This window comes from Plectrocnemia conspersa, unplaced genomic scaffold, assembly GCF_051122295.1.
Source record: "Plectrocnemia conspersa isolate PC_06_02 unplaced genomic scaffold, ASM5112229v1 ptg000010l, whole genome shotgun sequence".
In the NCBI taxonomy this organism is placed as follows: Eukaryota; Metazoa; Arthropoda; class Insecta; order Trichoptera; family Polycentropodidae; genus Plectrocnemia; species Plectrocnemia conspersa.
The window spans coordinates 23,753,505-23,773,063 of record NW_028277174.1 but is presented as its reverse complement, the minus strand read 5'-3'; the positions used below and the strand labels follow the sequence as shown (position 1 = coordinate 23,773,063).

General features: G+C 27.8%; 2 protein-coding genes across 3 annotated transcripts in view; one reads left to right on the top strand and one right to left on the bottom strand.

Annotated features, from left to right (window-relative positions):
• The window catches only part of LOC148231082 (junctional adhesion molecule 2A-like), a 314,013-nt gene that overhangs the window by 25,840 nt on the left and 268,614 nt on the right, over window positions 1-19,559 (bottom strand). The window contains exon 1 of one of the 2 annotated variants that reach the window (XM_088195865.1): window positions 7,991-8,330. The exons of the other annotated variant lie outside the window; for it this stretch is intronic. Within the exon in view, the coding sequence (XP_088051991.1) occupies window positions 7,991-8,039 (49 nt within the window). The 5' untranslated portion in view covers window positions 8,040-8,330. Of the gene's footprint in view, window positions 1-7,990; window positions 8,331-19,559 lie in introns of those variants that run through there. 2 annotated transcript variants of the gene reach the window in all.
• The window catches only part of LOC148231087 (ribosome biogenesis protein BRX1 homolog), a 224,610-nt gene that overhangs the window by 120,257 nt on the left and 84,794 nt on the right, over window positions 1-19,559 (top strand). The gene's annotated exons all lie outside the window — the stretch shown is intronic.

Sequence of the window (19,559 nt, the reverse complement as noted above, 5' to 3'; positions counted from 1 at the left end):
CAATTAAAATTATAATTATTTATATAATAATTCTTAATTCTAATCTCCTCATTACAACAAAAATTAATAAATACAAAGATTATTATGGGACTCAAACCCAGGTCTTACAGTGGCATATTCACTGACTATGCCACTGTACTATCATACAGTTCAATTACTCTTTCATTACTCTTTATTTTCATTGTACAAATAACATTGCAAGAAAAATATATACATTAAATTAAAGCTCCATCAATTAGGTTCATTTGGATTTCACTCTGTAATTGATTTGTGTATATCTGATTTAGATAATAGTTATTATCTTTGTTTCGACTATTTATGGACACCATATTTTTAATAATATGTATTATTAATATGTTTGCTTCAAAAATCATGAAAAACTAATGTGTCAATTTAATTCTCAAATATATTTTTGCTTTCAAAAATATATGATCTTAATACTGAATTGCTTCCACATTAAAAGTATACGTCTTAACTCAAAATCATAAAATTAATTGGCATAAATATTTAAATTAAAAAATAATTCTAGTTAATAAAGTTAATCAAATGTAAATTAGGGAAGATATCTGATTAAAAGCTAAATTTATTAGAGAAAACTTGATAGTACTGATACAAAATTTACTAATGTAAAGTTTATTATTATTAGTCATAATCATCTTATTAAATTAAAAATAAATAAATACATATTTTTTTGTCAAATAAACGTATTTTAGTTTTAATGTTTCGTTTTAAAAAAACTGTTTTATAAAAATTACTACTCCCTAAAAGGTGTTACACAAAATTTTGCTAGATTATGCAATTGAGATATAAATAAATAAATAAATAATATAGTGAGTTTAATTCAAGAAGAACGATTATTTTAAACGCTTAGAATTTTACAGCGTTCATTTTATGCAAATTCTCTTAAAGAGTAGTCCTAACTCTTTGAATTTGCTTCAAGGTATAATTTTTAAGCACCATCTGCATATGTATGTATGTATTAACCCTTTTAGGAGCATTGCCGTACATGTACGGCGGTCAATCTTTTACTGTTTTCAAGTACCCCAGATAGTTATATATTTACATATATAACCGAAGAAACAATAAATGATATTTTTTTAAATTTGAATTAATGTAAATTATTTTTATAAAAAATAATAACAATAACGAAATTTATTAATAAAAAATTAATTACTTAAACATACTAACATAAAAAAGTAGTAAAATAAATCAAAGCAATTAAACTCTGCTTTTTTTTATATAATTTAGTCGAAATACAATATAAAATAATAATAAATAAATAAGTAACAACATAAATAAATATTGAAAAATACATAAAATTAACCCCCAAGTGTATAATAACAAATGAATATATAGGTATAATTTTACTTACTACTCAAAGGGTTAACACCCACACTATAATAATATTTAGCACCCTTATTAATTAGTTCATGTATTTTTTTCTGATCTAGAAATAAAGTCAGTATATATATCTTAAGACAAACTAATGCAGAGAATTTTTTTAAACATTCTTTTTGACTATTAATTTTAATTACTAAAAATATAGGTACTTACTTTTTATACACAAAGAATTTCCATGCTTTTTTCTTTTATAGGTTTTTTTAATACCAGACTTATAAATACAATATATATCATTAATATTTAAATATATATGTTTATACTATGTACGAGTATATATTGAGTTGATGCAAAAAAATCGTTTATCGTTTTTCTAGAAGCTTAAATATGCAAATAAAAAATAATTTCCATTATTTTGATGTAAAAAAATAAATTAAGAGCTTTTTTTACCTGTTCTTATTTTAATTATTTATACTATCTAATACCCTAAACCATGGTTTCCCAAACTATGTTCCGCGGAACACTGGTGTTCCGCGAATCCAAAATAGGTGTTCCGTGGAGCCTAAATAGATATTTCACAAAAATTTGGAGTAAATTAAAAAAATTGATAGTCGTGCTAATACATAAAAATTGTTCATAAATCTGATAAAAAAGCCTAAAAATATGTATTAAATATTCAACATTGATGTGTATAAATTCTGGAGAGAAAAGTTTCATAAGTCGTGTTGTTTCTTTTGATAAAAAATTGTTGTTGTTGAATCTTTTGATAAAAAAATACAATTTTGGATTTTATCAGTTGAATCTAATAATTTTGATTGTTTTCCTGTCTTGGATGAATGTTTAAATGAATTGAATTTTCAAGTTGATAAAGAAGTTTCACAAGTATTTTTAAAACACCTATATAACTTGAAAACAATTCTTTCGGAATATTTTCCGTGAACTAGTAAGGACGATTCCTGGGTTAGCAATCCATTTTCTGTGACAGTTAAACCAGTGGGCGCAAGGGATTATAAGAATTTAATTGATTTAGTTAATGACTCTGATTTAAAACAAACATATAAAAAAATATACTAATATGAATTACGCAACCTAAAAAATAAGCTAAGTGTTCCGCCAAAATTTTCGGATTTGCCAAGTGTTCCGTCGCTGAAAAAGTTTGGGAAACCCTGCCCTAAACAATTATAATTGAAAATCACAAGGTCTGGAGAGTATAGTGGATGCACAATATCAATAAAATTTAATTATTGTAGCTTTGGTTGGGTCATAATCGTCAAATAAGATTGGGAATTTTCATAGTGAAAAACTACCCCCTTTCTGATTATAATTGAAGTATAACCATTTTAAAAGCAGTGCTTAATTTTGTTAATTTATCACCATTACGTTTGTCTGTAATTGTTCGGTTGCGTTCTAAAAGTTCATAATACACAATGCTCATGTTATTCCATCATACACAAAGCATTACCTTTTTGCACGGATTTCTGGTTTCGGGGTGGTTAATGGGACTTGCCCAAGAACAGCACAATGTCACATTATTGTTGACAACCCATATTTTATGTCCAGTTACCAATCAATGCAAAAAAGGCTCGTGCTTTTTTCTTACACTCAAAGCAAAATATGTTCAAACACATTCCAATTGATTTGTGGCTGACAATGGGGGAATTGTGCGATGCAAATGTCTCACAAAATGCTCCCATATTAGTATTTTGAAGTGAAACAATGGCAATTATGACCTTATATTTGTCACCAACAGGCTTCTATGGTCACCGGGTATGTCATTTATTCATTATTAAAAAATCTCTAAGTCAAAATTTTTTAAACCACCTTTGTGTCAGTCAAATTTTAGAGCGCATGAACCCCTACTTTAAATGATTCCAATTCTAATATTGACGTTGACTTTGTCATAACAATAAATGAGTCATATGCTTCATGAATACTACTTCCATGTCTCAATGCTACAAGATGAGCATTGTATTTGTTCATAAATGTGTTAATATTTCAGGGGGAAAAAATATTAAATTAAAATATCAGATTTCGTATCAATTAATTGAAACACTCGAAAACTAGCCGGGATAACTCGGCGAGAGCGTTTCTGCCAATATTTGTTCGCGAGCGAAAACCGAGGGTCGCATAGAAATTTGCATTCGAAAGACCCCTCCGCTTTGTGAATGTTTGAGATTTTGATTTTTTCATTTTCCTACTCCACTTTCGCAATTTTCCGAGTCTTTTCAGCCACTCTTTACACGTCTTCCGTACCCCCTCTTTTCGCTTTAAACATTTTCAAGGTTTCCTCAACGGCATACAAAGCCGAACCCTAATGGGAACTTGTCTCGGCCGACGTTTTGAATGAAAAACAATATATAAAAATTCACGGTTAATAATTTAAAATGAAAAATTACTGAGAATTTTACTTTGGACGTTGAATGCTACATATTTTTATTTCTTTTTGTGTACATTTTTTCCGTTTCAAGTCGTAACGTACGAATTGATATAAAATATTACTCTGATTTAGATCGCCATTCACAATTACGAAATGAAAAAATATTAATTTTATACTATCAAAAATATGTACATATATTATTATACTGATTGTTTGGAACAGGTGTCAGCAGAAATTTTTGTGATGGGCCGGATGAAAAATATTTTAGGTAAAAAAGCAAAATTTATGTGTAACAAAAAAAACAATACAATCTAAAATTTACAATTTTAGCATATATTTACATATTTTATTTATTCGAATCTATTCAAATGTAATATAAATTTTGACATCTATTACAAATAGCTCAAAATACGTGTCTCTAGTAATAATATTTACTTATATATTTTTTTTATAATATAAGATTTCATCAAGGTTAAAGCTTGTCAAATTATATTGTAAAAAAATATTTCAAATAGTTATATATAAATACTGATCTGAAATTGAAATTTTATATAATTATTTATCTTTAAAAATGTCTTTTTACAAATGTGCTGCCAAATACAAATATAAATCCTTAATCATTTGATCTTAATTGGCAATGTTAGTTACTTAAAAGATACATTTAAATAATTATGTTATATTTTTTTAGAATTTGCTTTAAAGCATGTTGTTATATTGCGGATTAATAATCACTTTTAGCTTAAAGTAAAGGAATAGCTTATTAATTATTCAATAAAAATGACTTTAAAAATCTAAAGGTTATCTGCACTTGCATCAAGATTCAAAAAACGTTTTTAAAACTTCAGATCAGGAAGAGAAAATATATCCGCCGCAATTTGTCGTGGGAATATTTTTTACTATGGGAAATACATAAACGCAGATTAATATAAATAGTGACAATCAACGCCAGTTGTCGTCAAAATGACAGTTTAAGCCTCATATGTGAACAAAATCATTGTAGTTCTAAATTAAATTCGTAAAAAAATCCCATGATATTTGCAGCAAAGGCTTATCTCCAGACATTCAGTATTTGATAATAGTATTAATATTCGATAATAGAGAAATTTCAATCGCGCAAAAAATCTCAATAATATTTGATAAAGAAAGTCAGAGTATTTAGCTTTCATTTCTAATTAAAATTGTAAAGCTAATTACTGACACAACTGGTTGAATAACACATGATAGATTGAGATATGCTATACACAGTACCTGATAGTGAATAAAAGAATAAATAATCAAAGGCTTTGAACACATTGCATTTTGACAAGATTCATATTTTTTTCTAATTAAGCTTTACCCGTTCCGCACATATTTTTATCACCATCATATATATGTTTCAGTCGATTTCACTTTGTAAAAGTTTTTTTAATTTCAATAAAAATATTTTTGTCTGTAGTTGTTTCATGCAAACTATTCATAAAAGCAGATTATTCAGTCATTTCAAACAAAACATTGACTCCTTGAATTAACATTAGCAACTAGCCAGTTTCTGTTAAGCCAATGGTTCCTAAAGTAAGCGCCACGACGCTAACACAAAATTAGCATAAGTTTGAAATTACATTTTTAATTCAATGTAGTGCAAACTAGTAGTTGTTTGCATAAGCCTCTATAAATGGTAATTTAATTTTACTATTTTTAACCTTCTCTTTAATTATATAAAATATTCGCATTTTCTCAAATTGTTATATTTTGCTATAACACACCATGATAAAACATTGATTTAGCAAAAAAGTTTGGGAAAAAATTTTCGACATAAAATAAAATTTAATTTAATTGGCTATTGATGTTACTCACAATGTACTTCACTTATAGCAACTGTTCTCGCCAAAAATCTGATAGATTAAAATAACACTGCAACAATCATACCCTCTCTTTAATTATATAAAATATTCGCTATTTCACAAAGTAAACTTATTAAATTTTCTCATAACGTACCTTGAGAGAACATTGATTTCACAAGAGCGTTGAGAATCTAAAAAGTTTGAAATTATTTTTTTCAAAATAAAATAAAATTTAATTTAATTGCCTATTGATGTTACTCACAGTGTGTTCAACACTTCTAGCACATATGTATTAATTCACTGTACTAAAAGTATAAGTGTAAAAAATATTTTGTCTAAATAAAATAGAAACTTTTCCATATAATATGATAAAATAATATATTTAAAAACTTTAAATTATTAGTTTTGAAGGTAAAAGTATTTTTTTTTTATTTTGTCTACGCATGCAAGAATAAGTTGTAATTTACTGTTACTGTATATAGAACCTACAAGATAAATTTGTTTTGTATAGATTAAGATTAATTATTTTACACGATTCTTATAAGCCTGAAAAATTAATATCAATTTTTGTAAGTGTAGTATTTTTTTATATTCAAATAAGAAGTAAGGATTTCGATACTTAATTAATAAAAACAACTATAATTAAATCTAATTGATTGTCCTTATTATATATACTTCAGCAAATGCAAGTTAAAAAATACTTTTTGCTAGAAGTCAAACTGATATGTATTGTATTTATCAGTGGTATTGTCTGAGTTGTAAAAATATCAAGTTTTAAAATAGTAACATAATTTTAATGTAATTAAACTCTTATAAACCAATAAGTTTGTTTAACGAAAAACTATTTATAATAAAACTAAAATGCATCAATATTTTTTTATTATTCTTCCAATTTTTATAAACCAATAAACTATGTTAATGTAATATTAATAATAAAACATATTTTTACAGATATAAAAAAGCATATTGATTTAATTCCTTCATAAAAAATTCAACGACTCTTGTTTGTTTTTCAGACTTTGTCTTCAAGTCACTCAACCAAGAAAACAAGAAAGAAAACAACGCTAAATTTTTCCTACAACCGAAAACAATCCTATAAATTCACAAAGATTAAAATATGTAAATTTTTCCTCTCTCTATCTATTTATACTCAGACGTACAAACATATATGTATGCAATGCTATATTTCAACGCTAAAAAGAATTTATATATTCTACGAAGAATTATATTTAGTATTAAATTAATAGGTGTATTTATATTTTCATGTTATTAATTTTGACAGTAACCTGAGTCATTTCCGCCGCTGGTAATTTATGTTAGAACGTCAATTGCAATTTATATATTCATAATATGGTATTGGGTATTGATTTACAAAACAATCTAATTTTATGGTTTACTTATGATTCTAACAAGAACGCTTATATAATTTATTATTTTTGGCTATCTCAGCGAATAAGTATAAATAATATTGAATCGTAAGCAAATTGCTTTTTTTTAAAAAAATATAATACACAACAAGCATGCGAACTTTTATAATGGCTTAGTATTATATTTGTAAATATAAATTGTCAATCATAAGTTTTAAAACTAAATATATAAATAATTGTTTATAAATCACATTAATAAAATAATTAAAGTGCAAAGACTTTCGGATTCACTGGCATAATCCTTGAGTCCGTCACTAATCTTAAATAATTACGTTTGACAAACTATAAGGGCCATTGAAGAGAGATTCATAAGTACGTCGGTACCGAACGAGTGACATTTATGAAAGCTCTTTCTGATAATGACAAAAGCTTTGTGTTACGTATAACAATAGCGAAATAAATCATTGCCAACAAAAATGTTGAAAAAACTATTAAGACGCCTAATATCTTCTTAGAAATTTATATTGAAAATATATATCTGTAATTTGCGTCTACAGATAACTTAATAATTTAACTATTACTTATCAAATTTCATATATTTTTTTGTGAACCAATCGTGAAAAAAAACATAATATTAAATAAAAATATAAGGATATACAAATTACTTATTTCATTATATAAAATATCTGTTATTATCATGTAATAATATAGTAATGCTAATAGTAGGTTAATGCTGTTTTATATATTATGTATATATACATTTTATATTTAATTCGTATGATAATATTATATTATTTTAAATTATATGAATTATTATTAGAGTACATAATTATTATATAAATATTTTATTTATAATTTTGTATTTTAATTAAATTTTTAACATGTGTTATAGTTTTTATAAAATATACATTAATAATATTATCAACTAGATAATATAATACAATATAGGATTAGCTTGATTTTATAAACGTGTTAATATTCATTATGAATAGTAGTTTAATTTATAAATTATAATCTTATTAAAAATTATTTTTTTTCGCTATATGTGTTACAAAATAAATATATTTATCAAAAGTAAACATAATTACCTTGAGACAAGATCATCATTAAAGTGACGACTATATTGATCATATTCATTATTATCACTATTGTTATATATCACTCAATCATAACACATTTTTAAATCACTGTATCCAGCGCGATAGTTTTTTAATTGTAAAAATTCTCTCTCCGTTTTTAAGCGTCACACGATTTTTTGTTAAAAGTTTTTTTTTCACGTTTTTTTACGTGTATGTTATTTAAGGCGGGCACGCGAGACGTTCAAACGGCGGCTCGCATGCATTTATAAATTATATCAGAGTTGACACGAATGGTCTCGTCACGCGTGCTACGCGAGAGTCGTAGACGTGGGATGGCGTAAGCGTGCGAGCGCTACGGCGCCGTAGACGTAACTGACCGGCTACGGCGTAACTCGGCTACGAATCACAAACTATGCGGAAGGGTTGCGCGTTACTAGCGATCCAGAGCATGCAATTGCCAATTTATGTTTTTTTCTCTTTTATAAATATGTGGTGATAATCAGGGATTGTCAAAGTAGGAAGAAAAAAGTGGCCAATACCTTGGGCCTTGCGATTTTGGAGGACGCAAATAAAATATTTTTAATATTATATATATGTAGTACTTAATAAAATATTGCAGTACATGTAAAATATTTATAAAATTCAAGATATGTAGTACTATAACTTAACGTTTTTCGTTTCTTAATAAAGATCACGTAATCACTACTATCAAGACCCGCATTTTATATGCAATAATGATGATTAGGCGTATTTTTGAAAAGTTCAAAAACAATATCCTTTATCGAATCAATTTATTCTTTATCTAATAAATAGTTAAAATTTTAAATTAACTTTAATTTAGTCAACATTACAACCGAAATTATTTTATCTTACATCAATATTCTGCCGTAAATGATTTTGATAAGAACTACTTTGTGACTTTAGAAGCAAACAAACTTAAGATGAATTTAAAGCCTTCTAATAAAAAAAATGTCACATATTTAAACCGGATGTGTTTTTTCCAACATATCTTCAGTTGATAAAAATCAATCGACTGTGAATAAGTGGTTATTGACATTTTTTATTTACATAGTAAATATGAATGACATCCCAGCATTTTTTAGAATATTTACACAAATTCGGATTTACTCTTTTCATAGAAAAACCTGGAGTTGCTGTGGAGGTAACCGATCGACAATCGATTGCCTTTTAGCATCGCCAGGTGTCACGTTCTCAAATTTTCCAGATCCCTTTGCTCAGGGGTATTCTCTTACAGTTCAGGCGAAGGTATTTTATGCCAATAAGCTTTCGTCGACGACTGGAAGTGACGTTCGAGCAGAAGTTTTCTATGCACATCACCAAATTTTGCGATAAGGCATCGAGGATGCTTGGCTCCGTTATGCGGAGCGGGTGTCATTTAAATAATTCATTGCCGATTCGCGTTCTGTACGATACGCTACTTCGTAGCGTTCACTTATAATTTATTTTATATATTTTAAATATTTTTTACCGATATCCCTACGAGCACATCGCCAAATTTCGCAATAAGGCGTCGAGGATGCTCGACACCGCAATGCAGAGTGCCTGTCACTTAAATAATTTACTGCTATATATTTTTATAATTTATAATTTAAATTAAGTAAAGTACTTCTTTTTGCTTAAAATAATTTAAAAAAATGCATTGGTTTCTCGGCGTAGCGTTTAATTCAATAAAGCACATTTTGAAGATGCTAACGGGCGGTGTCGACAATCCGTCTGGAAAAGAGCTTGAAAAGATAGTGAATAAAAAATAGGGGATAGTGAAAAAAATATAAGAGATATATATCTATTTGAAGTGTACAATAATTATTTTTAATTTAATTTTTAATGCTTATTTGTATAATGGCGCATTAAAAAAATCACTAAACAATGTCAGGATAGTTATATTTGTGTTAAAATTTCAATACAAAACAAATTTTGTCTTCATCTCCCGCTTTTATCAAAAACCATCGCCAAACAAAAATTATTTTTCTTTGCATAAAAATGTTTAAATATTTTTTTTTCTTGCATATCATTTTAATGCATAGATCTAGAATAGGATAACATTAAAAACTTAAGAGTCAATGGTGTTTCACCGACCCTCAAACTTTTTTTAACAAGTTCTATTGTCTTTATTACAGTATCCTTGAAAATGGACAAAAAACGATTTATCAATCTTATCAGAAATAATTCTGATTTTGTAGTTATATGGTAATTAAAAATAAAATAAAAATATATCATCGTTCTTACATTCAATACAACGAATTTTCAGTATAACGAAATTCATTCATTGGTCCCGTTAGTTTCGCTATACTGAGATTTCACTGTACAATGTTTAAAATTATTAATATCTAGCTAAGTTTTAAGCCTAAATATATATGTTATACAATATTCAGCTTTATCATTGAATATCTTAGTTTCAAATCTAACTTTAAATAATATAAAAGGTATTCCTCTATAAATATATAGTTAAATTGTAAGCCTATTTTTAAATAAATTAAAATGTTAAGTGGTTTTTTATAGATTAAACTATTTTGACTATCATTGAAAATCCTAAATAATAATATGTAATTTGAACCATAAACTCTTAAAATAGATTTTAAAAAATTGGAACGAAACAAAAATAATATTTAAAATCCAAAAAGTTGAGGGTCCGCTATTCGTACACTCGCTAGCTTCGGTACCTCACGACAGTGAGGTAGTTGTATTATAAATAAGTATAGGTACCTCAGTTGATTGTTTTGATTATTGATCCTTTGATTATAATACTCTTAGCCAGTAACTTGGCAAGCTAGCTAAAAAAACAATAATTCAATTAGATGAAAATGTGTTTTTAAATACTTTTTATTTAAGTAGATTACTCTTCAAACATTATATAGTAGTAAGACCAGATAATGTTTTCGCATAGTAGTGTTTTCCAAATCATTGCTTAAAAAAAATATTTTTTGAAGACGGTCAATTAATGAGCTTATTATACTTTATTTATATGAAGACTAACATAACATCCATAATTAATTACAAACAGCTTTCCTTGAGTTGGTATTAGTTGTGCCATTAATTTTTTTAATAAAAATTAAAGTGAGTTAATGAGCTTTAAATATTAAAAATACTTCATGCACTTTTTTTTCTTAACTAATGATTTATATAATAATATGCTTAGAATAATCTAAAGATCACCCTCTGGTTGCATTCATTTTAGATGCGATCTTGTAACAAGATTTAGTCGACAACGAAGCTGCATCATTTGGGGCGATCTTATCTCCTCTTACGCAGATGTTCTGGATCTATCGTTTTTGACTCAATCTTCTTGTAAGATAGAATCAAAAACGATGCAGCCAGAGGGTAAAATCTACGAATTCAAATAGACAATGATTTTGATCACTTCTGAAAATAATATTGCCTTAACAGCTTTTAGTTTTTATATGCGATCGTTGTTTCTTTATAAATATGACCGATTTAATAATTCAATAATTTTAAAACATTTATGTATAGGCCATAACAAAAAAAGCACTGCAAAAATAACAACGACTTAAATAAAGAATTTTAAAGTTAGCATTACGGTAATAAGAATTAAATTTGATTGAAAATAAAGACAAAAAATATGCTTTAGAGAATCTTGTAAACAGAATCGTGGCATTATTTTGTGTTTTTCTTTTAGATTTTAAGTTGTAATAATACATGTCTTAGATAGAAATAATATGCATTATTTTCCCTCAATATCATATTTATTTATTTATAAAGGTAAAGTAAATAAAATAGCATAAAACTGCAGACGTTTTATTTTAGTTAATTCATGAAAAATATAGTTAGTATTTAATACATATATATGGACCAATTAAATAAAATCAGATATTTAAAATTATTAAAAATTGTCCAGTAAAAATATAATATTCTGAACAAGTAGATATAAATAATATTGTATATAATTATATTATTATCATTTTTTAAATTATACTTATGATTCGCTAACTAAATAATGCATTAGAAATGTTGTACAAACATGAAAGAAAGAAAATTTAAATTTTATATCAAAGGTTTATTTTTTCAAACGTCGGCGCAAACAAATTTTAATGACCCACCTTTTCATGCATTTTTATAATGTTGTCACATCGTGCAAATATTTGACAAGCGTCTGAGTCCCTCCGTCGATTTTTTCCATTAGATAATTGACGTCTGCCATTTACGAAAATCCTTTTCAAATAAGCTATTTTATTCTGAACTTAATTTTACATCAAAGGTAAAATTGTTTAATTACCAGTTACCACAACATCGCCTCTTTGACCTTTAAATCAAACGGGAAACCTACCACTAAAAGCTTTCTTGTGTTATTCGCTAAATTATAACTTTTTGCCACACAAAATGATTCAAAACAACCACACACTTTGTACAATTATGTTTTTATTATTTACGATAGATTTGATAGTTATTTTTGATCAAAATAACGGTTTGCTTTTATTTGATACACAAACATATCGAACGCTTAACTTTTGCATTAGAAAGCTGAATGGGAGCTTTCGAGACGAACGATTGAGCTTTTGATATTTGCTCGTTTTATATAATGTTTGTAAGGTTGTTGTATTTCACCCTCTTAGAATGATATTTTAATATTAAAAAAGCTAAATTTTTAAACGTTCTTTCACGTTTTTTTTTAATTTAGTATTTTTTTGTAACCATTAAAATACATCAGGAATTTAAAAAATGCGGCAATTGCAGTTTTTATAATTTTAAAAAAATATACTGATTATATTTTATTGCATTTGTAACGATATATATTAATTAAACGAAAAAATCTTTAAATTAATGAGTCATGATTGAATCTGAATATGTTAATCTAAGAGATCTTGGGTTAAATGAAATTCCATAAATAATAAACCATGCAGAAATAATCGAAATAATCTATCTGATATGTAATTGCGCATTTGAATATCGTATGTATATATATATATACGACGGCTTGTCTACAGAACTTCAGATTACGATCAGCCGGTGTATGTAGTAATTTCCCGCTGGCCGATAATACAATATCCGACATGTCAAATTGCTGAGATTTTAAATAATCGCCGCTTAGTTTAAATATATCATTAGAAAATGATTATTACAATTGTACTCACAAAAATCACACATCAATTAGGTATTATATTATAAAAAAATATTTTTATTTCAATATTAATAATTTTATTTTAGACTCGAATATATTTGCAATTCTGGTTTTTAAGCTAACTTAAAACATACTTATATGTAAGAATCAAAAATATTAGTTTTGTATTACATTTTAAAGATTATAAGAAACAGGCATTAACAAAATATTTTACTAAGCGTTACAACTCTTGTTATTATCGAATAAGGGTTACAATTATATCGATCGTTAGATGTTTTTCGAAAACTTTAGACAGCATTATCTTCAAAATTTGAATTATAATTATTTGATAGTCAATTATATCCTTGTTACATAGCTTGTATATTTATCGCACTTACACTACTAGCCACACTTCAACATTTATATGTGCTAGTGTTTGCAAATCCATTTGCGGATTTCGCTTGAATAAGATTTATGTTATACCCTTGTTTTAATTGTAATCCGACTCGGGCACTGCACGCTTATTCCGGCATATATTACTGAATCGACATTTTGCGGCCACAAGAATAAAACTTCTTGCCCAAAGGAAAAAATAACATTTTCTCCCCAGCACCGCAGTGTTTTTACATTTTCATCATACAAAAGAGAGTACGCTTTTCTCTCTCCTTTTCTCTCTTCATTTCTCTCTCTCTCTCTCTTTCTCTCTCTGTCGGCATGGACCTTAGTCTTAGGAATATCCTTTACATACATATAGATATTTTTTCTATGTTTTTTTTTTATTTTTGGAAAAATACGTATATTTTTTCCTTTTTCCGCGGCATTAAAATAAATTTGAAATTCGATGAGGGCGAATTTGCCAAGGCGGGGATTTGCATACGCAAATATCGAAGTGACTCTTTTTTTTAATCAAATAAAGAGTCGAATTTGTGTTCTCGGACCCGTTTTGCGTGTGCCGCCCCCCACGCGGCTTTGTAATCAATTACAACGAAACACACGACATAAAGTATGTTACACAATATATGTGGGAGGTAAGCAGGGACAGAATTAATGAATTGTGGATTTACATTATAATATGAAGAATTTAAAGAAATATACTGCCGTTTATTTTTTCTAATTGTTAAATAAATATTATGTAATTTTATTTAACATTATACTGACACATTAAAAGATTTTTCAATTCATCAACGAAAAGATTCAGATATTTTAACTCAAGCATTTTCTCTTCTACAAAAGTACAATGGGTAAGGTTAAATTGGTTATTAGAAACAACATTTGCCTAAACAATGATCCTGGCTAAAATAAATATCATAAAATTAATTACATTTATTAAACATGTAATTTAATTATATAAATCAGCTGTCGGGCTCTCACTATCGTGAAATACCGCAGCTAGTAAGTGTGCGAATATCGGACGCCTAACTATTTACGTTTTAAATATAATTTTTCATTCGCTCTAATTGTTGTAATCTACTTTCACTATTTAATTATTTAAATCAGATATTTAAACTATTTTTTTGTGGTGCTTTAAATAATAGATTATTATAAAAAAGTATGGCGAGGTCATTTACTGTTTGGGTTAGTTCAGCTAATATCTATGTTTTATTTATTAACCTTCATCCGTCCCTCAAATCGACTGTACACTAAAGTCCCTCGGGTCTTTTTCGACCCAGGCAGAAATTTTTGACTTAAAAGAAACAAAATGCAAATTAATTAAATTAATTTTATTAGTAAAGGTAATGTAGACTGTTTGCGAATAATAAAGAGCGATTTATAGGTTAATTATTTATTTATTACATTTATTACATACATTATAGGAAAGTGCCTTACAAATAAATCTTTTACAATATTTACATTCTAATGCATGTTTATTGTCCGATTTTGGGCAAATGTGACATCTACCTTTTTTTTGAACACGTATCCTTGCTGTTGGTAGTTCTAAAGGAGATGTAGTTGTGCATTTTTGTTCTAATATAAATTGTTGTCTTTTATCAATAATTTGCCCACGGTTTCAATGAAAATTCTCCTTTGATAATTTTTTTTTATATTCCAATCTGGATAAACTCATGTAAATATAATAAATGCAAATGATATAGATATATCTAATATATTGGCAAAAAAAGTAATTGGTCATCTATTGGTTTTTCTTCGAGTACTGTAATTGGCTATTTTTGTCTAAGGCATCAACTCCTCCTTTCGTTGCATTATAATCTAATATAATGTTAGGTTTATTTTCAGAACCACCTGACAATTCCTTCGTTATGTGAAGAGTGCTCTGAAGAACAACACATTTCTTTTTTTTAGGAATGTATGACACTAAAGATGTATTCTTTGTAAATGCAAATTTTGAAGTAAAAATTGCTTTGCCTTTAACTTCGAGCAATACGGGTGGAATTGACGTTTTATTTTTTTGAATAGTGCCAATCATAGTATTTTTTTTTATAAGTAACATTTGACCTTGTTCATAAGAAGTGAAAAAGTTGTCAACTGTTACATTTCTCCCATCAAGTGGTTGACACAAATCTAAAACCACTCGCCTTCCTTGATTCCTTTCAGGTGCTTCACCAGCTACTTTTCCAGTGTATATATATATATATATATATTCCAAACATAACTATTTTTGCTAGCACCCAAAATTTAATCCCATATTTAGCCAGCTTTTTTGGCATGTATTGTCGAAACGGACATTTTCCGCGGTATGAAAATCAATTGCTCATCGATTGTTACATTTTCGCCCAGATTATAAAGATATGGTAGTATTTCAACCCATTTATTCTAAAGTTCTCGAATCGGGGCTAATTTGTCAGTATTTCTTCTAGCAGCTCGTGTACTACGATCATCAAATCGAATGACTCGATATAATTTTGAATCGTTTTAGTGACATAGTAGCCCTGAATATATGTCGACCCTTTGTTTCGTGACATAACTTTTCCAAATCCTCATTATTCAATTTATATATACCAGCTAACAACAAAAGTTTAATATATGCATCCAATTTGATAATATCAATATTTTTCAACCCTCCTTATACACGATTTCCTTCCAAAATGGTATTTTGAATAATAATAGTTTTTATAGAATTTGTAAACAATAATTGAAATGCAGAGTTCTGTTGATATGCGAGAAACAGCATACCTTGTGATTTCAGGGGTAGTTCTAATCATGTTTGATGATGATTGACGGCTATGTTGAAGGCTTTGATCGCCATTTAATACCTTTATCTTTAGAAAGATATGATGTAGATCCAGGAGGTACATCATCTATGTCACTATCAGAAGTTTCAGTCAATTCTTCAATATGATCTGACGTCTCTGAGCAGGTATCATTTCCCGATGAAAATTCAAGTTATTATCTTCTATTATAATCACTTCAAAAGAGTATTTCTTAGAAGGTGATAAACAATAAACATCTGTTTGCGCAGGGAATTCCAATAATTTGACCTAAAATAGACTTGGGTCATTTTCGACCCGAGGGACTTGAGTGTTACTTTTTTTACAAGAGGTAATCCAGGTAACATATTTATTTTTTCTTTTCAAAAATTAGTTTATTATCTCAACAAAATCAAAGTCACGAAATTACAGATATGTAGTATTAATATTTTAAGATATATTTGCAAAACAAAATCGCTTCGGGTCGAAAAAGACCCGAGGGACGGATGAAGGTTAATTGATTTAATTCTTGTCTTATTAATAATATTATTATTTTAATGTTCCTTAACCGGTTTATTTTTGTCAAAATAAAACATTTTTTATATTTGTTTAGAACAACAGTAAAGCAGTGTGGTAGATCCACCCAGATGCACAGTTAACGCTAAGATAATTTCATAGTTATGAAAAATAATAGCAACGCGTTTTGACAAAAGGCCTGATAACAATAATATAATACTCAATACCACAATTTCGTGACTGAATAAACACTCTGATAACACGCTTGTTAGCCACTCATAATAACCAAAAAAACTACCCTTCTGCGTAAAAAATGCAATAGACAATACGTCTACCGGCATAAAAATCCCTTGAAATGGGTTTATATTGCAGTTTCACTAATTCAAAGCAAGAAGATATTACGATGCTTAATATTTTATAACATCCTCTAAAGCGCGCTAAACTATTAAAAACATTTCACTTCTCCAATAAAATAGGCTCTAATTATCACTTAGTTTATTAGTGTTTTTTTTTTATCTGTATTTTTCTTTTTTTGCTTAAATTGTTGTTGAAACCAACAAGTTAACTGCATATTATTTTTATTAAAAATAAATTGGCATTGCAGCAACAAATTTATTTTTATTTAAATATAACCACCAACGTTTTATTTCAAATACTTCAATTGATAGCAATCACTTATCAAGCACACAACGAACGAAAATAACACACAAAATCACTACCAAGCACTCGGAGTACTGACCTATATCACCAATCTAATCATTGACGACTACAACAAAAACTTTTGAACCAATACAATTAACTGTTATCAGTCATTCTGGTTTTACTGTTTTTTGTTGAAAATAAATATTAAAGTTTCGTTATAAATGTTCATAACTAACCTTGTTTTTTATTATTAGGTTTACCTGTTTAGTTATTCATTGTGAACATAAAAATACATAAAAAATAAGCATACAGCAGAATCTATTATTACAGAAAATCTTAAGTTAAAAAGTCTAAGAGAGAGAGTGTGTGTAAGTGTGTGTGTGTACTACAAATACACTCCAACAAAAATATTATTTCTAGTATTAACGTTTAAAAATTACGTATTTAAAATTTTCTTTACTTGCATTTAACTTTAGTTTAATTTACTTAAATATTTTTTATAACCAAATATTTTTATATATTTATAAATTTATAAATTGTTAAATGCAGTCGTAAAATCAATATTCAATTTCATATATTTTACTGTAATATGCTACTTAATAATAACACATTACTAAGCTAATGTTTAGTTCAAACTATAATCACATAACAAGTTCATAAAAAAAGGTCTTACAAATTTTCTTGGCTCGTTTTTAAATGTTTACCTAATGATCTATTATGATACATTATCTACATCTTCAATATTGAGAATATTCTGTTTTCAAGCGTCGTCTAGCTTTCTTACATTCGGATATAAAACTAAGATAATCTAAGTACAAGTTTCCCACACCTAAAAAAATGCTCGTACATCACATTAAAAAATCCAAATAAGCGCATCTTACACAACATAGCAATGATTTTTATTTCAAACAAATTTTCCAAGACAATCCTATAATCTTTTCCAAGTTTATCCGTGAACTTATGAATTCTGACACTGCGATATCATAATTATTAGATAGGATACTATCCCTGAATCCAATATTACTCAGTTGAAATAATAATTTCGCATAGGCTATACATTGTAAAGCAATGTTGACCGTCAAGTTTATTAATCTCCCGTCCATGTGTGTGTGTGTGTGTTTCTGTGAGCTTAGCGGTGTTTAAACAGTGCATTATTATCGAAGTTCATCAGCTCAAGGACTTGACTATATAGTGGTTCACCAGTTGCATGTCGGATAAGCTCTCGCCGCGTCCTTGTAAAGCGTACATAATGAAACGAATTTCAATTTGAAGAGAATGAAAATCGCGATCATGCGACTTTCAAATTATTTATTGCACATTGCGTGACGACTTTCGTAGCTTGGAGGTTTAGAAAAAGCATGTTTTTATATTTAAAAAAAATGGTAATAAAAAATAGATTGTAGCGATACGAGCGCACAATGTGACCGATGCTTGTACATGTACGCGTTTATAGTTTATTTTCACCGTGGTACTTGTAAGGTAACATAACGTGCACATGCTTTTATAAAAGTAATAAAAATAGCCAGACGAGATGGTAAGCTTAACATAATACAAGTTTAAGCTTCATTAAATACAGATGCACATATAAGCTAAACGTATTTTTTTAAATGATTTGTTGACAAAAAATCAAACATTATTATTTGTAATATGCACGCACTTAGTATTTTTTAGAAAAGTACAACAATATTAGGCAATATTTTAATTTTAATAATAATTAATATAAATAAAGTGATATATTGATCATAAGACTTGATTATTAATTATATTTATTTTACTTTTTTATACAAATTTGACACCTGCAATTACACTTTGCAAGTGTCATAAAAAGTGTCAGAGGAAGTATCCGAAGAACCACTGAGGACCTCTCACGGACATCATCCCTGCGCCAGCTTTTTCGCCACCGCTCGGAGATTACATCTCGCCATTTATTGTCTGTCAAAACAATTGTAAATATAATGTAATAAAACTCTAACTAGATTCCACCCTGAGTCTCACTGACTACAAATTCAACACGCCCCTTTTAGTATTAATCGATATTATAATCGAAATGTTTAATCGATATATAACACTTTGCAGTCTGCTGCCGAGCAGATAAATCGCAAGTCATATTGTCCTCATTTTAAATAGGAGATAAATGTGACAATTCATATCACATAAATTAAGTAAAGATATAATATCTAAAAATTGCTATACATTATAT